The 25,031-nt window shown below is 32.5% G+C and overlaps 1 protein-coding gene across 1 annotated transcript; it reads right to left on the bottom strand.

Moving 5' to 3' along the window:
- Positions 1-4,539: 4,539 nt before the first annotated feature.
- Positions 4,540-24,429, bottom strand: LOC143076771 (anti-sigma-I factor RsgI6-like). Its single transcript, XM_076252643.1, has 13 exons — positions 24,191-24,429; positions 21,271-21,419; positions 19,886-19,978; positions 19,016-19,178; positions 15,940-16,024; positions 13,468-13,626; positions 12,296-12,351; positions 11,899-12,036; positions 10,246-10,417; positions 9,897-10,004; positions 8,636-8,851; positions 6,914-7,115; positions 4,540-4,646 (listed from the first exon to the last, which is right to left on the bottom strand). Exons 1-13 carry the CDS (start codon positions 24,370-24,372, stop codon positions 4,609-4,611), a joined length of 1,761 nt encoding a protein of 586 aa, XP_076108758.1. The 5' UTR covers positions 24,373-24,429; the 3' UTR covers positions 4,540-4,608.
- Between the last annotated feature and the right edge of the window lie 602 nt (positions 24,430-25,031).

Raw genomic sequence — 25,031 nt, 5'->3', positions numbered from 1 at the left:
ATACTGGAATAATTTTGTACTTCACAAGGACAACACGACGGGCACCATAAGCGAATCAATATCAATAATGTACCACAAATTTAGGAACACAAAAATAGTGCGTCAACAAAGAATTAATTGTGCAGTAATGTTGATAGATATAAGAAGATGTGGTATGCTTGCTAATGAGATAACTCTCCAACCAAGTCAAAATTTATAAAAGTAAACCATAATCATGATTATAGGTCAAGGTACGGTCTTCAACACGAAGCCTTGGCTCACAGTGACGCCGAATAACAAGCTATAAAGGGTCCCAAAAAAATACAAGTGAAAAACTATTCAAATGGTAAAAACCAACGGTCTAATCTATATATAAAAAACGAGAAACGAGAAACAATCATGAACCACATCAACACACGACAACTACTGAACATTAGATTCCTGACTTAGGACAGGTGCAAATAATTCCAGCGGGTTTAAAAGTTTTAATGGTACCAAACCTTCACCCTTATCTGAAACAATAGTGTAAACATGTTTTAATTAATAACAAAAAACTTAACTTACAAGTTTGTCCAGATATGAAGGGCAGGGGACATGGAATAAAAGTGTACAGACTTATATGAAGTTGATAAATGAATGCAAAAACTAATATCACTTCGTTCTCCGAAAATAATCAAACACATTACGTGAATAAGTCATCATTAACATCCAAGTTTCCAATAATGACTCATAGTTATGCTTCCCGAACAAGTGTTCAACGCAATATAACTGTAAAATAGTATTTTATTTTCTGCATACCTTTGTTCAACTTTAGTGATACCAAAATAAAATGTTATATAGGAAATGGCTAAAAAATGTAAAACAGTTTCGAGGGGTAATTAACCGTAATGCAGTAAACCGTTGTTCGTCCGTCCACCGTCATTCATTCCATTCGTAATTCTGGCTGTTCGTCTGTCTTAACCGTGTTGGGCAATAACCACAAATGCTAAAAAAAAAAAGAAACCAGATTTCGATTTTTAAAAATTTAAGAATTTACATTTCCGTGTTTTGAGATTTTTTTTTTTTTTAAATGGTTGATTTTTTCACTTTTCGGACAATAACACAACCGTGCTTAGAAAACAATTCTGAAATTAATAAAAGGAACCATGATATTCCCATTTCTAGAATAAAAAATAAGCTAAAGGTACTCGCAGAGCGGTTTGTGTTTATACCGGCAGACAGGGCAGACAATAATGTAGTGGTGGTGTGACACATATACTACACGGAAGTTCTTCAAAACGAAATTATCAATTCCTCTGCATTCAGGTCCGTGCGCACCACAGAGAGTCAAATCGTTAACAAGCATAACACTGCCACTACCCAGCTTAAAGCATCTTCCGAACATTTGAAAGTCCCTACTATGTACTGGTTACCGAAATTACACAAAAAAGTATTTAAATTCCGTTTCATCTCCGCTTCGAGTAAGTGTTCTACTACTAATCTATCAGTGCTTCAAACTACATCCCTTACTGCTATCAAAGAACTGGTTATTAACGTTTGTAATAAAGCTTATGAAAATATATATAATGGAATTAATTATTTTTGTGGAGTTAAAAATTCTTTAGAGGTTTTAGATAAAATACATGCTTTTGATGGTCCTTATAATTCTGTTGACAGTTATGATTTGTCTACTCTGTACTCTACACTTCGGAGTTCCACACAATCTTATAAAGAAAAAGTTTTTATATTTGATAAAATGGTCTTTCGAAAAATCTCATTTTATTTGCTGTTATTCGTTTAAAGCCTTTTTCTGTAACGAAAAAGGAAAGTATGCTAGATATACTTACTGGAAATGTACGGATATGATTGTTGCCTTAAATTTTCTGCTAGATAACATTAATGTACGTTTTGGCGTCAGGTAGTAGGTATTCCTATGGGCACTAACTGTGCCTTTTTAATGGCAGATTTCTTTCTATATATGAATCTCAGTTTATGACCAAACTCAATAAAGACCCATCATTGTTATATTTGGTTGATAACTTGATACATTCAAAAATACCTACCGTTATCTGGATGATATTTTTTCGTTGTATAATCCAGAGTTCTCTAAATATACTTCCGAAATTTACCCAAACGAACTTACTTTATCTAAATCTTACATAAACAGCAGCAGTTGTCATTTTTTAGATTTAGGCATTTCAATTTAAACGGGAAACTACATACTAAAACTTACGACAAAAGAGACGATTTTTCATTTCCTATTGTTAATTTTCATTGTTTAGACGGCGATGTGCATTTGGCTCCACCATACGGTGCTTTATATCCCAACTCGTTCGGTATGCCCATGTGTGTTCTGATGTCATATATTTTAACGAACGTAATCAATGCATCACTGGGAAATTATTGTGTCAGGGATTTCGATACCATAAATTATTTAAAACTTTTACTAAATTCCTTCATAGATACAAAGATTTGATTAGTAAATTTGGCTGTACCTGTATTTCACATCTTAAATTTACGGTAATATTGTACTTAAAGCGAGGAAATCACTATGTGATCCGTGTAAACTCATCGAACCTTTAAACAAACTTATAAGTAAGGGTAATCGTACCAATATTGTTATTAGATCTCTGAATATAGTTTACATTGGCACTAATATCGATTTTGTCATAAGCAAATTAAAACATAACTAAATTGTATCTTCTTTTGAAGCGGGATGTATAGAGACACAAACACGTTAATTTCTATCTCTATAGAAGTCGATCCTCACTATTCTACTACCTGTCGATGCATTTATTTTTGGCATTTCACAAGTCATGTTTTCTCTGACTGTTCATGACGATAAAAAAAATTACTTAATCCCTGGGATGTGTTTTAGTCTCTGATGCATGATTTTTTATTACTAATTGTTTTTAGCTTTTAACTATCTGTCAGTAACTGCGAGTACTATCAAATCGTATTTTCTTATGAATTCGACCTGTTGTTACTGTTTATTTTATATAAATTTCTGATATGACAATGAGTAGTTGTGGAACTTTATTCTCTGAAAAAGCGACTGGCGTAACATGCACTCACAACACACAACTCTCTATTTATACAAGATACAATCATCAGAAATTTCCCCCCCAAATTGCATCGATTCAATTTTTAACTTTACCTCTTTCTGTTGCGCTTACGACCGGTTACTAACTTAAAGATGTATAAAGTGCAAGTGCACTAGTGGATAATAAACGACCAGTATCGTAATTACTTCCGGAAAATAGGTACAAAAAAGGCAAAGCGAAAGGAAAAATAAGTGAACAAAGTAAGTATTCCTTTAATTCAAACTATTTCTATACCATTTTTGATGCAGTTTCCGGTAATGAAACGTTTTTCTGATATACAGCGTTTCCTAGATTTTTGTTTATGCCAACAGCAAACAGATGCAAGCTTATGTGTTATAATTTAAAACTGCACTTGGTACCAGAAAAGTTTGAGGTCGATCACCCTCCGTCGGCCTGAAGGCCTCGTATTCCACAGTTTTCATTCTTTTTCCGGACAAATGATTTTAAATTACAACGGTTTGACTTCTATATTTACTGAAATTGGCTAGTAGTATTACGCTATCTACATTATATAGACCAAAACTGTTTTTGTGTATTGTACGACAAATTGCATAGCTAGCGTTGTTTTTTTCTATACGGCGTCTTGTAATACTAAGTATATGATATTATTTTACCCTACATATGGTAAGCGTTTTACTTGATAAAAACGTTATCACATTTTAAAAATAGAAAAAAAAACAGTCAATTTTTGTTTATATATATACCAGGAAGGACGAATAAAAGACTCACACTTCGATGTAAAGTGAAAACCGAAAACGCAAATGTAAGGAAAAATATCCGTTCATCGTTTACCATTTTTGTAAGTTCAAAGTAGGTAAGATCTCGGCTTCCCCATGCTATCTTAAATCGCTTGTGCGCATGTACACAGAGTGTACCAGGATACCAATATCGAACCTTTGCGTAGCTACTTTATGGGCTGGCGGTGCCACCGGAGACATATATACTTCTCAGCAGTACTGACCAAGTTGTAGATACATTTAGACCATGCACTCGACCAATTAAATTTCGTATTGTATTGACCTGTAGATCTTTATTGACGTTCGGTTGCAGTCTCATCGACATATACATCCCTATATTTACTGTATTAATTTTCAATAGCATATTCGGATACCCCAATAGACAGAAATTTTAACCCCGCCGCAATTTTTCGCCTATTCAAAGTCAGTAGCCTCTGGCTTTTGTTAGTCTTGTATGATTTTTAATTTAATTTTCTTGTGTATAATTCGGAGTTTAGTATTACGTCCATTACCACTGTACTAGTATACATATTTTTTAAGGGGCCAGCTGAAGGACGCCTACGGGTGCGGGAAATTCCCGCTACATTGAAGACCCATTGGTTGTCTTCGGCTGTTTTCTGCTCTATGGTCGGGTTTTTGTCGTTTTGACACATCCCCCATTTCCTTTCTCAATTTTATTGTGGTCTGTTGTTCTGCGTGTAGTATTTCTTCTCATTTTTTTTATTAAACATTTGCATAGCGAAATTTTCATTTTTATTTCAGAGAATTCAATGTTCTTTCTCTCCTTTGTATCTACAATGATGCTGTTTTCATCCAAATACATAATTCGAAACCGCATAATTTTGCCCTGAAAAAAAATTCGTTTTAATATCATTTCATTCTTCTCGTCAGGACATTTGTAAGTCAAATAACATATGCGTGCACTCTATTTCCGTCGATGTCATACATGTAAAACGAAAGGAAGATAAATTTGCAGTTTTCATTTTTGCATTGTAAAATCTATAATACTAAAATAACGAGGTCCAATTTGTCAGCCGTTATCAGGTAAAAACGACAAATCACAGAATTCAACTTTTTATATAGCTAATATAGGACAATGGTGTAGATTAAAAATTACACCACTCCAGCCCCTTTTGTTTTCCACATAACTAATATTGCCAATAATTATCAATTTCCGGGTCGAATCCGATACCGATACCAATAGTATATTCACTTGTTACCTATTACTTTTTCTGTAAGTTCCGCACCACCAAACGGTATATTTAGGATTTTGTTTTATACCCGGGTCATAATCACAGGGTTGACACTACTAAATTCAATCATTGTCAAATTCTTCCCTATTGTAGTATTTGAATCAGTAAGACTTTCTAAGATAACAATACGAATACTAAAAATCTGGACTAAAAATAAGGCGTACAGTTTTCAATTTGTTAGCGGACATGATGTAAAACAGCGAATCAAAGAATTCAACTGTATTTATAACTAATATAGGACAATGCTGTTGATTAAAAGATACTCCATTTCAGAACCTTTTGTTCTCCAAATAATTAATATTACCAACAATTGATAAGTTCCAGCTCGACTGGTACAAACAGAAAGATTTGAAAGCAGAGAAAACTTTGTATCTTATATAATCGGCATGACTTTATCAGATGACAATACCGATACTTAAATAAGGCTTACGCATAGTTATATACTTTAATTCAGTCACGGACCCGCGATATCACGGGTGTTTTAAAGTATATTCTAACAGAAAACTCTATCACAGCTGTAAATACTTTCCCTCAGTGTACTTTCTGTAACTGTCCTCTTTCAATTTCGTGTATTAAATGCAAAGACGACTCCGTAAACTAATGCCAATTACTTGGAAACAAAAGGGAATATTTTTTTGTCATAACCGTCTCGTTTTATAATCCTGGTACTTTTGATAACTTTTTAAACCAATGGGTCGATGCCACTGCTGGTGGACGTTTCGTCCCCGAGGGTATCACCAGCCCAGTAGTCAACATTTCGGTGTTGACATGAATATCAATCATGTGGTCATTTTTATAAATTTCCTGTTTACAAAACTTTGAATTTTTCGAAAAACTAAGGATTTTCTTATTCCAGGCATAGATTACCTTAGCCGTATTTGGCACAACTTTTTGAATTTTGGATCCTCAATGCTCTTCAACTTTGTTCTTGCTTGGCTTTATACATTGGCGTACTAAATTATGGTACTTTTGATAACTATTTCGTTTAGAAAGTGCATTATTATATCTAACATGTAGTTTGTAAAATTCAATTAAAAAATAACGGTCATATAAATTCATGGACCTCCGATCTACCTCTCTGTGCAAGCTACTAAAACTCTTACATAATATACAATAAGTTAAAAATCGTAGTTTAAAAGTTGCACACGATTACTTTGGAAAAACTTATATAAAGCCTAACCTTTCGGAATTGAAAATTCCCAGTGCTTTCTTTCGGTCGGTTTGATTTGGGACTGGGGCTGGCGTGTCAGTGGCGGCTAGTAGTCTTTTGTTATTTGTGTATATGGTCATTTTGCTTATTTTCTTTTGTTACCTGTTCTGACATCGGACTCGGACTTCTTTTAAACTGAGTTTATCTGTGTGTACTGCTACGTGTTTTCTTTGTTCTACATTTACTAGAGGTATATGCAGACGGTTGAGATCTCACAAAACATGTTAAACCCCGCCGCATTTTTTAGCGTGTCCCAAGTTAGGAGCCTCTGGCTTTCTGTGGTCTTGTATGTTTTTTTTTACTTTTGGTTCATTTGTGTGTTTTTGGAGTTTAGTGTGAGGTCCATTTTTAATGAACTAGTACATAATTTTATTTAGGGGCCAGCTGGAGACCATCTCCGGGTGCGGTATTTTCTCGCTGAGGACCCATTGGTGGCCCTCGGCTGTTGTCTGCTCTTTGGTCGGTTGTTGTCTCTTTGATATGTTCCCTATTTCCATTCTCAATTTTATGTTCAACTGCGTACTTTAATTTGCCTTTTTAACTTATGTGATTTGAGCGACACTTTTTAGAATTTTGTAGACGAAAATCGCGTCTGGCATACACAATGGCAAACACAATTTCAAGCCTGGTATCTATGATGAGTTTACATACCTTGTCCTGTGACATGTATTGTCAGAGAAAGTCCACCATTTCCAAGTGTCACGTGCTTCGTTCCAACAACTGGACCATTTCGTCCTCGTCTTACAATTATATCATATTCCCCCTTGTATGCACGTACACTTACTGTACTGGTGAAAGAATGAGTTTCATGGGTATGCCAGCGGTTTTGATAGACGAGTCCAGCTTGGTTAAACTATTGTCATTAAAACAAGATATAAAAGATATTATGATATTACTTTTCTTACACCCATAGCCAACATTACATTTCATTTGAAAACACGTCAATGATAAAGAGCTTGGTTTAAATATGACATATCACATCACGATAATTTGATACTATGTCTTTTTATTGTACTTGTCAATGATGTTTTAACAGAATCTATAAGGAAGCTAGGACAAAGTCAACGTGTCTAGAAGTGTTGATGAAATGGTATTTCATGTCCTTTTTGGTTGGTTTTCTTGTAGAGAAAAGATGAAATAAGACTTTAGTATGTTTTGAGCTCTCTGAGGGCGCTCGCCTATAACATGTTATAATATTTGACGTATCAAACCGATAAAATGGTAATGCAATTGATGCTATTGATCATAACCCTGATATCAAGGATTTGTAATGTTATAATTCGCTATAAAACCAGGTTCAATCCACCATTTTCTACATTTGAAAATGCCTGTACCAAGTCAGGAATATGACAGTTGCTGTCCGGTCGTTTGTTGTGTTTTGTCATTTGATTTTGCCATTTGATTAGGGACTTTCCGTCTTGAATATTCCTCAGAGTTCAGTATTTTTTCAGGAAAATGGCCATTGTTATATTATAGTTCGTTTCTGTGTGTGCTTCATTTTAACGGTTGTGTTTCTGTTGTGTCGTACTTCTCTTATATTTGATACGATTTACTCAGTTTTAGTTTGTAACCCGGATTTGTTTTTTCCTTTATCGATTTATGAATTTCGAACAGCGTTATACTACTGTTGCCTTTATTTACTTTTTTTCCAATTACATACCAAAATATATACATAATTTCTTAATAATTTTTTTTTATATTAAATGGGTGACAAATTGCAAGCATGAATAAATAGAGTAAACATTAATATACCACTGTTCAAAAGTCATAAATCGGTTGAGAGAAAACTAAACCAGGTTACAAAATAAAACCGAGGGAGACACATCAAGTATAAGAGTAAAACAACGAAACAACAGAAAACTGAATTTAAATGCAACAAAAATCCAGGACAATGCACCATACATAAAAACGAAATATAAGATAACAGCTGCCATATTCCTGACATGGTACATGACATTCTAAGAAAAACTGGTGGGTTGAACCTGGTTTTGTGACTAGTTAAACCTCGCGCTTTATGGCAATGTCAAATATACCGCTAAAATGACAACTTAACATGACGGAGATAAAGTACAAATAAATGCTAGAACATCAAGGACATAGCAATACATGACAAATAATATAATAGTACATTTCGACACGTTAACCACAAAATAACAACGAATAATTAAATTCATTGAGAACAGTATACAAAAACCGCTTAATAGAATTATGAACGGTGTGTCTGTCATACAAATGTATCAACGCCACAACAAGTAACGTCACGTGTAAAATGCACATTACGATTAGGTTTCTAATTAATGTATTTGATGTATTTTATAACAATTGAAACTGGGGAAACTATCCAGAAATTAACGGATAAATCAAAAGATAAACCTGTAAATTTTGTCCATTTGCCAATGCTGCATCTTGACTGTTAAGTTCCTGATCCCAAACGTCGTCTAAAATTATACCTTCTACTTCCGGTCGTGAGTATAAAAGGGTCATTACGTCATCTAACATTTGGGCTCGTAAGGAAACACGGTCTATATGAAATGCAAGACTTGATATCCACAATGGTGACCTTGCCTCAGCCAATTTATCAATTCTGTACTAAATAGTAATAATGTAGTAGATGTATGTTATAGATAATTATGTCATATAGGCCGTTAACGTGAATGACGCGTATATATATTCTTTCTTTTTTAAACAGCGTCACCCATGCTATATATAAAAGAAAACGAGGGTCAGAATGTTTGTGTGTTACCGATTGACAAGTGGAACATTGTTTGCCGTCCTCTGCCAATGCTGATTGTGAGATTTTCTAAATAAACTGTTAACAGAACTTTAAATTTTGAAATACTACGGCTTTTCTACCTCAGGAATAGATTACCTTAGCTGTATTTGACAAAAATGTGTGGTCTTCAATGCTCTTCAACTTCATACTTTACTTGACCTTTTAAACATTTTTTTATTCGAGCGTCACTGATAAGTCTTTTGTAGACGAAACGCGCGTCTGGCGTGAATATAAAAGTTTGGTCTTGGTATCTGTGATGAGTTTATTCTACAACCGATAGTGCGCATGTTGACTTTCGGTTCCGGGATTTTCTCGCTCCTTCGAAGACCCATTGGGGACCTTTGGCTGGTGTCTGCTCTTTAGTCAGGTTGTTGCCATTTGAGATATTCACCATTTCTATTCTCAGTTTTATTTGGTCATGTTTCGTTACTGATTTACAATTTTTCAATATGTTTTTAAAGTAATTTTAACTCCCAATTCTGATAATTTCAAACATAAACTAAACTGGGTAAAACAAACCCTCAATCATCCAAAAATTAGCGCTTTACACACTATTAAAAAATTGGTAATGGCTAGTCTTTCAGATAACAACCAAAGTTAACGTCGATGTAAAAATACTTTCCCGTTTACTGCCGTAAAAAGACACAGTTTTGAATTATCTCCAGATAGAAAAGTTGAAATCAATTTCCTCGGAGTTCGGTATTTTTGTAAGTTTACCTTTTACAATGAAAAGCAAAACTAAACTAAAAAAGCTAAAATTTATCCCAAATCATCGAACGACTGCTAAATTCGTGCTACCTACATACCCTTTTTTCACTTTATTTTTAACTTTAGTTACGCTGCTGCGTAAGACAGACTTACCTTTAAAACATCCATGTCAATTTGGCTGGAGTTAAAATGTGCTTTTATACCAAGCCCATAGTATGGAGTATGTATGCTCTTCAATCGCTTAGCCATATCTGCATATGCCTAGGTAAATAAATGTTTAATGCAGAGCTCGTTAAAAAAATATTGAATATTTGGGACGAAAAAAAAACCCGATTCAGTTCATATTTTACGAAAACATGTTCATTTGATTTTACGTCTTGCAGGAAATCGGACCAACCCTTTATTTTAAGCAGTTACTAAGTTTTTAACTGATCCCTTTTTATATTTTGAATTTTCATGGTCGTCAAGTTATCTTAATATTAAAAAAAAAGTAAACACTTACTGTTGTGTGTAAACTACTATTAAGAACATTTCTTTCATCTAAAAACAATCTGGCACGTGGAAATCCTTGTCTAGCTTTTAGGAATAATTCTTGTGTAATATTTGGTGATTGTGTGTAGATCTCAAGGAATTCATCGTGTAGTACATCACTGTACACATCTAAATTTTCAAAACTAAAAAAAACAAAACAAAATTTTAAAATAGAGTATTTCATTAATATTTGTTTTATATTAGTATTACTCCCTTATTGAAATAATAATTAAGAAGTTAATGATTCAAAAATAGTTATTAAAGGTACCAGGATTATAATTTAATACACTAGACGCGCGTTTCGTCTACATAAGTGACGTCAGTGACGCTCAGATCAAACAGGTACATAGTTGAAATGTTTCGAGGACCCAAAATTCCTAAAACGTTGTGCCAAATACGGCTAAGGTTATCTATGCCTGGGATAAGTAAATCCTCGAATTTCGAACAAATTCAAAGTTTTGTAAACAGGAAATTTGAAAAAAGTGACCACAGAGTTGATATTCATGTCAACACAGAAGTGTTGAATACTGAGCTGGTGATACCAGCAGTGGAATTGACCCAGTGGTGTAAATAGTTAAACAGTTAATGATTGAACAATAGTTATCAAAGGTACTAGAATTATAATTTGATGCTCCAAACGCGCGTTTCGTCTACATAAGACTAATTAGTGACTCAGATAAAAATAGTTATACTTAAAAGCCAAACAAGTACATTGTTGAAGAACAAAACACCTATTTACCTTTATATAATATTCTAGGAAGTAAAGTGGGTACAATTTAATAGAAAAAGAGGGTAGTCATAAACCATTAGTCAAAGAATAGAGAGGATGGTTGCCCAATAATAAGTCGCAATAGTGTATCTATATTGTCAAAAAGAACGTTGGTATAGTGTAAGAGAGCATACAACATTAGTAACCAAATACAGAAAATGTCATGGCCGAATGACAGGACTCTTACAATCCTCAAAATATCATACAAAAAAATGTAAGAACTAGCATCAAAGGCCCATCCGAATACGTTGATATCCGATCATTTTGTGTAAAGCTAGCATATGAAAACTAAGGTTTATCTGAGTATATCGTCGCAATTTATTTGACCTTCTTGACTTTTTTTTTAATTCGAGCGTCATTATTAAGTCTTCGCGTTTGTGGTACACAATTTATATATGATGAATGTATTTGACGTCTTGCTGATACAAGCCCCCAAAGGGTTCAAAGATGGAGTTAGTTCATGTCTGTCATATATGTTTTTTTATAAACTGGTTTTGTTATGATTGAGGCCGCTAGTTTTTTCATTTGAATTGTTTTTATATTTTTTCATGTCGGGGCCTTACATAGCCGAATACATGCTATGTTTTTCTATCATTTTTGAATTTCGTACAGTGGCTTTTGATTGCCAACCTCCCTTACTTTGGTTGATAGTTGTCTTATAGGAAACCATTAAACATTTCTTATTCTTATATGTAACACAGAAACCTAAGTTTTGTGTAAAAAAAGTGTATATATTACTTCAAAATTCAAATATTGCAAAATCACATACTGCCGTCAAGATATGTAAGTGGGAGCATTTATTGAAAATATAAGTCAGTAATAAATAAGTCCTGAATTAAGGTATTATACACGTACCTATCATTAAACAAAGCAGCCATATAATTAATTCTATCTTGAATAGCCAGGTTTATATCTCTGAGTGGCAGCTTTGATATCCAGTCTGGATTACTTTTGCTCAACGCAGAAAATAAGCCACTCCCCCATCTTTTTAACCTTCAATGAAATATCATTAAATATTTTTGTATACTAAATGAAGTTACAAAAAGGAGGGTTTTATTTTGATATCCGAACGGATATCGATAAAATTTTATCATTTATCATTTATAATTACCAGTTTGATAAGTCATATCCCAATTATGTTTTCTCTATCTATAAATTTCGAGGAAAACATGTTATCAGTTTCAAGACATATTTTTGCATTTATTAAGATTGCTTTTTAAAAAAGGACGATGTAAGATCTAAAACTCCTTACCCATGACTTCGAAGACGTTGCATTGCTTGGACTAATGTTTCATTATCTAACTGTCTCTGCAAAATACATAACGGTATGCTATAAGTTCTAATGTATGGATATTAAAAAAAGATTTTTATCAATCTTAATACTCCCCGTCTACGATGATAGTTATCAAAGGTACCAGGATTATAATTTAGTACGCCAGACGCGCGTTTCGTCTACATAAGACTCATCAGTGACGCTCAAATCAAAATATTTATAAAACCAAACAAATACAAAGTTGAAGAGCATTGAGTATCCAAAATTCCAAAAAGTTGTCCCGAATACGGCTACGGCTACGATAAAAGTGATACATTGTCTTTTCTGGTCTATTGGGACGCTGGCCCTTCTGATTTTTGCTAAGTTCGTCCGTCCCCTTAATTTGTTTCATTAATGTAATTGATCATGAAGTTGTAGACACATCAACTTGACGTCTATCACTTTTTTTCTTCTTTTCAATGTGAACTTTAACAAATTATTGTTTTGAATCCACTCTTTATGGTTCACTGAGATGGAAAAAAAACAGACGCGATGAGATCATATTCATGTTAAAGTTTTGGATTATTGCAGTTTACCATGAAGGTGTGGTCACATAAAACTTATGTTCATAGTTTTGTTTATTTATTTTACTTTATGCAAAGGTTTGTGACCACGATTATACGTTCACTGAAGAAGAAATATTAAGGTGCAAACAAGGTCTCGTATCCTAAAAATATAATTTCTGTAGTCGTTTAGCAAAGATATACTTGAAAAGTCTTCCAACAACTTTGTACAAATATTCAGTTTATGTATAGACTTAAGGTTGTAAACTTCAAAGTCATATTGCAATTGTAGATGTATACAGTGTTTGATATTGTTACTTCAGAACCATACCCAACAACAAAATATTGTTGCAAAAACTGGTGGAGATTATCAACTACATTTTCAGACGACTGAGTTTTCGAGGGCATTAAAATCACACTCAAATCACCACTCTGTGTAAATGTCCTATGACACCTTTATAAATCGTAAACAGAAAAAAATCAAAACTACCGACAATTGAACGGTAGTGACGAGGAAAACATACTTGTAATTGAATATCTTTTTAGTGATTTCTTCACATGCACAAGCCATTATTATTACAACCGCAGAAGAAATAGTTTGTAGTATACCTGATCAGATTCCATGTCTATCCATTGTATTCCATTGTCTACTTCTCCCCACTCGAAATTATTGTACACGAACTGACCGTAGTTAGAAAGAGAGTCGTTTACTAACAGTTCTGGTTGTATAGTTGAACCAAAAGCATACTGACTCCTTGTTTGTTTAATCTGAAATGTAGTTGTATTATGTTCTGGTTTTGCTTTTTCTGTGAACAAGAACACCAATATATATACGTTTTTAACGTACTAATATTGTTTTTTTGTATTTAGCCTAATTTTCATTGAAATTATTTGAAGCGGCTCATGTGCGACCTCCTATTATGACAAACATCACAATTGTTTCACATGCGGAGCCAAAATTTCTTCTCTTTTTTAAATCTGACTTTATTACCAGGTTTTGTGAATTTCATGGTGTTGAATCTGAAATGCCGTTCTGTGCATTTTTTTTGTCTTTACTTCTTATGAACATTGAGTTTTTCTATCTTTATTTGATCTATTATTTAGATTGTTTAATTATATTCCACCCTTGTACTATACATAGTTATCGTTGTCAAAATTTATTTAATAATCAGCATTCACATGAGATTGTATTTGAAACAACTAAGGGTTTGAGGAGCCAACCCACCTTATAACTAGACTGATTTTCACAGTGGTCTAAATAGGGCTAAAACATTCATACATGTATTTTTTAGGAATCCATGCATCTTCTTATTTGCAAAGAAGAATACAAATCGGCGAAGCGACTGCTAACAGAACAAGAAAATATTGTGTTTCAACGTAGAACTCATCAAATAAGTACGGGCAACATTTTGATGATTCCCTTGATGTAATGAGGTCATTTTTTAGTAACAGTATTTGCAATTGAATTATTGTTCTTATTTGGTAATGAATCGATATAGAGAAAGTTAACTTCGTAATATTCTATACGATGAGCATCATGGCAACACTTTGGAATTTTGTTCTTTATCATATCCCCCCCCCCCCCCCCATGCATTTGTTCAACGTTAAATTAAACAGGATGCTTATTTATCTTGCCTCCTTATTATGGGTTAAAATAATTTAAGATTTGAAGTATCTTTATGTAGACATGGTAGATGTACAATTACCAATCGCGTCAAATAGATTTCGACAAAAAGACTGAATAGTTAAAGTAATTTTTTTTACAAAAAGAAATGCATAGAATATTATACAACGCTTTTAAGAAGACAAATGACGTCGGTACTTAGAATTTAAACTTCAAGAATATCGTGTATTATTTGTAAAGTTGATACAGAATAGGTCTTGCAATATCATATCTAAAAATAATAAGAATACTCTTAAACAGTTTAAAAACGTTTAATTTCAATTAGCAAGAATATATGACATATAAATGCAGGAGTGGGAAAAGAGAAAAGAAACTACATACTTTAGTGAAGTAATAACAGAATATCAATGGACGAGAATTACTCAAAATCTAAAGAACGGTCATGTAACAGTTAGGTTCAAAACAAAATAATTTAATCAGAATACCCGTAAGGTAAGGCGAGGATAAAATTCTTGAATACGTTTTTCTTAAAATGAAAAAAAAGAAGACATCAATCTGGAGTATTTAAGCAACTATCAGATATATCATGTTCACACTCTATCAGTTACAGATTACATAGATGCTGACTCCCGGGGTTTTTCTTTCATTTATAGTAGATTTGTTTAGGCTGTTCTGTTAGCCATTGCAAAACAGTTTTTTTTTGTAATCATGCACAGTACATCATAATTTGATAGCCAATATCATAGGGTGAGATGTATCCGATATCTTATTTTATGTCTATGAGAATAGTGTATATATAAGATATCAAAGTTTGAAATATATAGGAAATAATTGTAATAACTTGTGTTTATTTAGACTTATTTTGCTGTTAAAAATGATTTATAAAATATACCTTAACTTGAATTCATTAACAATTAGCAATTTTTAATTATTGACTAATAATATTCTGTCGAAATGCAAACTGTTCATTAAACATAATATCATTTGAAACATTTAAACTAATTTCTCTTATTCTTAGCTGATTTACCGTTTTCCTAACCTGTTGATTTTTTTGTTATTTAATGAACGTGTGGTTCGTTTGATCTCAGCTATTCATTGGTCGAAATTCGATTATAACGTTATTTTTTCTTGCTTTATTCTGAATTTTCCTATTGTGACGTCATGAAAAAGGGCGACCATGACTGATTACGTCACATACAAAGAACACATATTTTTCGAAGAAGAAAGAAGTTTGCCTGCATATTCTATAAAAATTATTAGATAAACTGTTTCCACTACCAAATCTCGTGTAATACGATATTTATCCACTCTCGAAAGTTAAATCTTAAATATTTAAAACGGTCGGGCAAGCCTCGCGTTTGAAATTTGAAAATTTAACTGTCTCGATTGGATAAATATCGTATCACACTCGATGCAGTGATATAATCTATATATATCAACACAATAGTTTATATTACCTCGACGTGCATATAGCTGATATCTATACAATAAGAACCATGATTTGTGTTACAATAAAATTGACTGGTATGGTGAGCAACGGGCCTAAAAATAAAGAAATGAATGTAAAACTATTCAGTACAATAACGTCGCAAAACGTACATCCACGTTAAGTTCAAGGATAGAAACAAAATTGTAGAGATTACACTTATGATCAGTTTAAATTTTAAATATTCGGCTATGAGTGTTGCTTCATTCTTTGTCTTCAGTAAAAATGCAAAATAGCAAAATAACCGATTTCCAAGAGGGGAAATTCAAAACAAAAAGTCCTTTATAAAATGGCAAGGTCAAAAGCTCAACACACCTAGCGAATAGAAAAAAAAACTGTGATATTCCTGACTAGGTACAGGCATTTCATGTTGCAAAAACTTGTGGAATTGATTTGGTAAATAATGCAATTACAAATGTTATCTTTTGGTCACTACTCTGTCCTTTGGAACGAAATGCCAATTTGTCAATTAAATTAATTTTGTTTTTTAAATTATAAATTTATACGTTATAATAACAAATGAGGTTTTTTTCCCTGATTTTGTATTTTTCGAGACAATATTGGATATATTTAGCATACATTTTACATGCTAAGACTACTTTCGGAGTACATCTGCTTCAACGTTACTATATTAATTTTATTAATAACTGAATAATAAATATTATATATATCAGCACGTTCCAAAAACTTGTTTTGTAGTATGTTTTAATTCTATAAGTGACACCAATGTCCCGGGCTATGGGAGAGTGGATTACTCCCAAATATGTTTAACCCGGTTTCATTCTTTATGTACACTAACTTTCTAGTTCGGGAATTTTCTTTAGTCGCTGTATTCAATTCAATTCGACGTTTTCACCCAGAATGGGGTCAATAGATTTTTCTCTTTTTATTATTCCGTAATTCGAAATATAGCGGCTTTTTTTCCTGTTAAAGGTTTAGATTTTGCAAAAAGATTATCATCGTAAAAGCAAACAATATCAACATATGAAACGAATGGATAAATAAAGGCAACAGTAGTATACCGCTGTTCAAACTCATAAATCCATGGACAAAAAACAAAATCGGGGTACCAAACTAGAACTGAGGGAAACGCACCAAACATAAGAGGAGAACAACGACACAACACTACAAGGTAACACACACAGAAACGGACCAAGCATCAGACAAAATCCCACGAGAATACCAAATATAACATCAAAACCAAATACATGAATTTGGGATAGACAAGTACCGTGACACGTCTTATCGCAATGTGAATTTACACTCAAAAGTAAGAGAAAACAAACGACGCAACGTTAAAATGTAACACACACAGAAACGAACTATAATATAACAATGGCCATATTCCTGACTTGGTACAGGACATTTTTAAAGGAAAAAATGGTGGGTTGAACCTGGTTTTGTGGCATGCCAAACCTCGCACTTTAATGGCAATGTTAAATATAACATTGAAATGACAACATAATATTACAGGACAACAATACAAATAAATAGGAGAACGTATTAGACAAAGAAACACATAATTAATGTATAACAAAAAGCATCAGGTTTAAAATTCAATACGCCAAAAACGCGCCACGTCCACACAAGACTCACCAGTGACGCCCAGATATAAAAGATCGAAAGTGAAAAAAAGTACAAAGTTGTACAGCACTGAAGATCAAAAGTTGAAAAAGGTTGTGTCAAATACAGCTATGTTTTTAAGCTTGGGATAAGAACATCCTTATCATTTAGAACAATTAATGCTATTGCAAACAGTAAATTTGATTAAATGAATATAATAGATATACATAATGAAACTGAAGTATTAACTAATTACAGAAAACAAACACGAATACATGCAAAGACCAACACAAAAGACACACCCGACTCAGTCCAGGCTTCAACGCAATAAATCATAATAATGACGTCACATACGATGGTGAAAAAGCACGAAAATTACGTCACATTTGAATTTATGAAATTTGAAAACGGATCATCAAAAAATGAAAAATGACGTCACATTTGAATGAATAAGATAGAATTAGGATTAATTTAAGATTATATTTGAACTAAATACTGATATTGCATTTAATAACAATGCACATTTTAATACTTATAAATAGCAAACTAAGGAAGCAATTAACTATTTATTATAAAGCTATGTCCGGTTTGTTTTGAATCTAACTTCAAACGTAAAATATCGTACTGATTACGTTGAACAAAATCTAATGCGGTGATTAATTTTCTTTACCATAACACATAAATATAATAGAAAAGACGTTAACACATTTGACAAAATCCGATGAGAATTACAAATATAACATATAAATATTTAAACTAAATACATGAATTTGGGATAGACAAGTACCGTAACACGTCTTATAGTAATGCGAATTCACACTCAGCAAAACAGTCACAATCGGGACTAAGTCACGTTTGGTAATTAAAAGATTAGACGACATAATGACAAACACAATCTACCATGTGGTAAAAATGTCCTTAGCTAGTTTGGTTAAAGACACATCGTATGGATCCAACAATTCGTGATGGTGTCCATAAAATTTACGGAGTGTCAATTTTAATCTGTCCTCCTCATAACTTTGTTGGAGCAGTTTCTGCGTAAGGAGCACACTCCTGTATATGAAGTCCGTATAGTGTGAACAAGCACGAGAATAACGTATCAATTGTGATATGTAAACACCATACGAAGGGGCAGAGGGTATGTTATGGATAACATATGTTATATTTCTGACTTGGTTGGGGCATTTTCCTGTAGAAATGGTGGATTAAACCTGGTTTTATGGCTACCTAAACTTTCTCACTTGTATGACCGTCGCATAAAATTCCACTATATTAGCGACAATATGTTAACAAAACAAACAGATAAATGGGTAAAATGTCAAAAATAGGGGTGAGACAGTCAACGTTGTGTTACAATCTTCTTCACTATAAAACAAACAAATGTGTCAATAAAGAAACCTTTCGTAGCTTATCACTATCAGAATCATATAGACGTAGGAAATGATAAACCTTTCGAAAATAATAAATTTCAGAATTATACTTACGTTAATGTTAGTGTGGCCTTTCGAAGACGATCAATTTCAGAGTCAGCCTGTGATTTCCAGTTGGTGTTCCTTGGTATAACAGTAAGCGAGGCTTCATCCAGCATAAAATCCACTTCATGCTCTGGTATTTCAATAGACACGTTAAAATTGTTTGACTGAATACCTGCAATATAGTTACAGTACAATTAAATATTACCAATATTCAAGACAACTAATGTAATCATGTACAGGATATAACTGGCTTAGAAACATCGATATTGATGAAATACCGGTAAATGTTTAACATAAGAGTACCATCAAAACTATTAAGTACATGTACTAGTAAAAAAATAGCCAAACGAAAATCGATACACTTAGCCAAATGAAATCCCGTTCACCAATACTGCATACATTGAATTGAGAAGAAGTAAATGCTAAAAATGAGCATATGATATTTATACGAATTAATTTCGGAAATAAAATTATTTTCTGTGCATTTCTGAATAATCAGAAGTTCGTCTAATCAGTAGTGTTTAAAACCCTAAATAGGAAATACAACAGCAAATGGAGAAATTTTTTTTTTAAGAGTACAATCAATCAATCAATCAATTACAAATTATGATTTATTAAAGTATTGTTCATAATAGTTTGTAAAAAGTAAACAATTATTAGTAGTTCACATATTATATTTCAACTTTTAAGCATGGGAAAAGAATAGCGATCGGAAGGAAATAAATTAAGAGAAACCCGATTAGTTTAATAGAATATGCGTAGAGTTTCGTAGAACAAATATCTTATAATCTAATTAGTCATAGTTAAAGAAGTATTCATTTAATTAATTGATAACCGTTGTATCATAATGTATAATGTTGTATAATATTCAGTATTTACCAATTGGTATAAATACATCTCCACCAAGCTCGGTCCATCCAAAGCCTATCTGTACTTTGGGATAATCCACAAACCTCTGTTTAATATATGTTCCTAAAAAAAAACGATTTCGTCCTCATTTTTTTATTTCATATTCACATTTGACATACATAACATTTTATGTGTCCATGCCCTACATCTTCATCGCCTGATTGTAAATAGCAATTTATCTGAGAAGAAAGTGTACTGGTAAAGGGGAGATTAACATATTTAAACCTACGTTTGATAAATAAAATTGAGGATTTATACAAGAAATTTATCTAAGACAAAAACTCGACAAAAGTGCAGTTAACAGCCCAATGGGTCTACAACAAGAAAATGCAGCGGGTTTTTTTTTCTGTTTTTTTTAGATCTGTATGTTTGATTAAATATAATGTCAAGATAGACAAATGTGCAAAAGGAAAAATCGCAGAAACTATAGTTTTCAAAAACACCATGCATGATACAATAGACATAAAGTATGCAAAAACAATACACAAAAAATATACAGACAAAACATGCATACTACATAGTTACAATCGTGTCTTTATTTAAATCGATTCAAACAAACCAAAAACAATATTTTAGCTGTAAATAATTACTATCTCTATTGTTTAAACGCTTTTAAAAATTGATATCTTTGAGAAAACCATAAAAAATGCCCCAAAAAATATGATATTGGTTGTGGAGATTTCTTCTGCTTTGAGTTCATGACAAAGTTTAAAGTATATATAATACCCCTGTGGTTGACAAATTGCAATCTACTTCAAATGTACAGTAAATACTGAGTCATGTTATTTTGATATCTAATTAGCTTTTAAAATATTAAAGAAAATGAAGATTTTTTAAAACATTTTATTTTATAATTGAAATTAACAAAATTGACAAACTTTTTGTTTTGCCTTAAAGTTAAGACTAAATAATGTTCAAGTAGGTTCTAATTTTAACCCTTCTTTTTTTGTGTTTTTCAAAATATTGAATTTATCCCGCACTTTTAATGTCTATGAAATTCAAAGTTATCTTAAAGCAAACGAACCCTTAATTACAGGAAGCATCATAATGTGATTTGCCATGCAATATGCAAAGTAAATAAAAATAAATGCGACATGTAATGTAAAACTGTTGATCATACAACCTTTGTCTGTGCTGGTTGTTGATTATTTTATTATAAAAATAATCCTTTTGTCAGCCTTGTACTAACAGGTGTACATACAATCTGCAAATTCGTGCACATCCCTATTGTTATTACGTCACCGTAGTAAAAGCCGTTGTTTGTCGACGTCACTACATCGGTTGTTGCCTGCTGTTACTCATCAATAAACACAATTCTAATATTGGTGTTATTTATAAATCCAGAAACAGCTTACCATAACGGTCTGTGTACTTCACATACACGTGGACATCTGTGTACATAGTCCCCCTTACTAGCTTCAACAGTTTGATGTAGCTCTTGAATACATAGTTTTCTCCTCCAGTACTGCGAATTCGTTGCGTCAAAGCTGAGAAGCTTTGATCCCTTAAAATTGAATAAATGGATTTGTTCTGTTAAATGTCATTTTAAGATGCATGCCGTATAATTTTCTTTGTATGAATTTTCAAAATAGAGACAAAATTCAAACTTTGACTCTGATTACAGATTGATATGTATTACATGCGAATTTGTTTACAAACATCACATACACAAACACTAGTTTACATTGAAAAAGAATGCTGCAAAGGTTACATGCTTTTAGAAAAATAAAAAAAAAGCAAAATTTTCACTAATTCAATTCAAATTATCAAAGATCAAATGTTGAAACGATGATGCGCACACTATATTTCAGGGACAGTAGTTTATCTCTTTCAAATCTAAAATACCGAAGAGTCAAATCAAGGTTAAAAATAGCGGTACGTCTAAACACCGCTCAGGACCTCCTGAGTGCACTCAGGACATACAAAGTGCACTCAGGACATGAAATATATGTTTTTGTGGGTGGTGAAAATAGATAATTTGATTCTTCTTCTTATAGTTTTTGTTTCGATAAAATCAATTTAATATTTAAGAAGTTATTTGAGTTTTCATCGGCACGCGCCGTTTTTATGAAATATGTCAGGCATGACCGATGATTATATTGAATACCAATTATCATGTTGATTAGGTCGTTTGATCTTTAATAATTAGAAGTGATTAGTAATGGGTCTAACCGCATACAAGTAAGCTTGACAAACAAACAAAACCTAGATGTATTTTGAAAAATATAGAACAAAGAAAACTTGAAAACGTTCAAAAATATAGATAAATTTATTGCAAAATGTGGCGTCCTTGGGGATCAAAACCCCGTGTCAACTACGAGCTAGGAGTGTTTCCAGAGATTGAGCAAGGTATATTACTTAATCGATAAAAATATATCGTAAATATGTTCTTTGTATAGATTTTCGAATTTTATAAAAATTTCTTTCAATGCTGAAAGTGTTAGTTATATTCTTAATTCAAAAATTAAGATGAATAATTCTTTCGCATTTTCATATTAAATAATTCTTTCGTATTTTCATATTATATAATTCTTTCGTATTTTCATATTATATAATTCTTTCGTATTTTCATATTATATAATTTACTTTTAAGCTAATAGTTTTAAAATCACAAAAATTAGCATTGATTTTTTTTTTTTATGAAATTTCGTTCAATCCGGAAAATTTTTAATTTATTCTTAGTTCAAAAATTAAGATGAATAATTCTTATGTATTTTCATATCTCCAGGCTTACGCAATGGACGTTTGCGCTTTTTCATAGGACATTTGCGCTTTTTTTTGTGGACACTCGAGCTTCAAAACATAGGACATTGCGCTTTTTAAAAATGGACATTTGCGCTTTTTTACATAGGACATTTGCGCTTTTTTTAAAATATATCTATGACTTCCCTCCTCTTTTATCCGGTCTTGGGACCGGCAGGTTTGATCTGAATCCGGAAGAAAAGAAAGTCCGAAAAATTTGTGCAACCATTTTCCCACTTCAGTTCACTGTTGTACATCCCTTGTATTCTTTAGAGAGTCCTAATGCTTGATTTTTTTTTTTGGACAAACAACAATTGCGAGTCCATGAATCATGTATTTAAGAAAGCCGTTGAGTGGAAACCACAACCAATGCCAGACCTTGCTACGAAACTGATAGACATTGAACGTGTACAACTAATCGATTTGAAGCGTTCCCTGTATGGAATGGGAAATTATGAACTTTTCGGTCCGTACAGAAGACATGTCGTATCGTACCAGTGTTGGTTTTCCAAAACACAAGAACAGCGAGAAAGACTATTTCGGAGACTGTTGATCGACACAAAATCCGTCCAAACCACAACTAAGTCTTCGTGCTCAGATTTTGAAGTGCCATAACCCCAGAAGCTTGCACGTAAGCATGGTAAGCCTAACCAAAGGAAAAGACCAAGGACAGCGCGTACACAGCCAAGATATTAGACTTCTTAAATTGTAAATATTGTCATTGTAAATATTGTACATACATGTAATTGTCTTTCTATACCTATGTGTATGGTTTATTGAGAATAAAATTTGATATTTAGTAAACATTGGTTTTGTTTATTAAATTGACATGGAGAGAGAGAAAAAATCACACAAAGAAAAACAAAAATCGAACTTGTTACAGATTTTTTTATTTTCTTTATTCATAAACTGTAGAACACAAAATAATTAATTTATATATCAAAATGAAAAATACAAAGAACATCGAATGGGTTATCTTATTTTTTCTCTCCATATTACTTACAATTTACTATTTTCACTGTGCATAATCTAAATTTACATTAATCAATCTTAAAATTTTAAACGCAACATTGTACAAACAACACAATTCATAAACATCAATAAATATAATCCAATTAATTTTGTTGATTGGATAATTCACGGCTCAGTAGTTGTGTAATCAGTGACACGTGCCCTCATAATTTAAAAAAAAAATTAACATATCTATCTAAGTTCGATTTCAAATTCTACCAAAATTTAATTCTTAGATAAGCAGCATGTAACGCGTATATACATCCATCCTGTGTACAAATGCGATGACTATAAAGGGTCCTGAGTGCACTTTGTATGTCCTGAGTGCACTCAGAAGGTCCTGAGCGGTGTTTAGACGTACCCTCAAAATAGAAACTGAGATAATAGATTGGTTTCCAAAAGGAGCGTAGCCGGGATTATCAACAAAGATACAGTTTGATTCGTGTACCTGATGTTCTGAAGGTAGGTTTGATTAGCAGACTTGACTATTTAATAAGAAAAGAAACCTAGTCACGGTCTTACCTGTTAGTGACCATCACACTCCAATCTCCTCTATAACTATCCCTTAATCCATTGGGTTTACAACCCAAACATTCCCAAGGATCTATAGTATTAGGATTCTCAAAGTCTCCATTATCGATAAGATTTGTTGCTGAAAATGCTACGCTATATAACGTAACAAAAACTAATATGCCTATTAACATGTTGATCACACTGCGCAGTTGTGATTTCTGACGAGACTTCCTTGTCTTATCAAAACTTCGTGCTGATCTGATGAACTTTAGTAACAAGTTTGAATTAAGATCATTCACATATTGACATTTACATCAGATATAAGCCCCATAAGAATTGCATTTACAAATGTTGTCGTTCTAAATAAAACAGTTTTCGATATGTATTAAAAGATATAAGATAACAAAAATACCGAACACCTAGGAAAATTAAAAACGGGGAGCCCTTTATCAGGTGGCAAAATTAAAAGCTGAAACACATTAAATGAATGGAACCCACTTGTTACAGTCATTTCCTAATGTCGATAATGATGATTCAGAACGAGAAACCATGTATATGTTGTGTACAAGTTATCATTTTGTACAAAACATAATTTGTACAAAAAAATTGTACAAATTATAATTTGTATTTTGACTTTGTACAAATTATAATTTGTATTTTGACTTTGTACAAATTATAATTTGTTCAAAAAGTGCTTGTACAAATTACAATTTGTACAAAATAAGGCTTAATTTCACTTATAACTTGTACAATAATTTATCATATGGATATTGTGATAAAAAAAAGTGTTGATACCCACTATAAAAACATTTCAGTGCTATTTTTAAAGTCATATATTGTGTAACCGAAG

This window comes from Mytilus galloprovincialis, chromosome 5 (genome assembly GCF_965363235.1).
Source record: "Mytilus galloprovincialis chromosome 5, xbMytGall1.hap1.1, whole genome shotgun sequence".
Lineage (NCBI taxonomy): Eukaryota > Metazoa > Mollusca > Bivalvia > Mytilida > Mytilidae > Mytilus > Mytilus galloprovincialis.
Note: the sequence above shows the minus strand (reverse complement) of the source record. Positions and strands in the feature narration are given on the sequence as shown.

What these genes read in the sequence shown, in the direction of transcription:
- LOC143076771 (XM_076252643.1), bottom strand. Translation starts at nt 24,372, where the DNA reads ATGTTAATAGGCATATTAGTTTTTGTTACGTTATATAGCGTAGCATTT. An exon ending in ATAGTAGTTTACACACAACA is followed by an intron (nt 10,005 to 10,245) that starts GTAAGTGTTTAC and finishes TTATTTACCTAG; the next exon opens with GCATATGCAGATATGGCTAA. An exon ending in CAAATGGACAAAATTTACAG is followed by an intron (nt 7,116 to 8,635) that starts GTTTATCTTTTG and finishes TAATGACAATAG; the next exon opens with TTTAACCAAGCTGGACTCGT.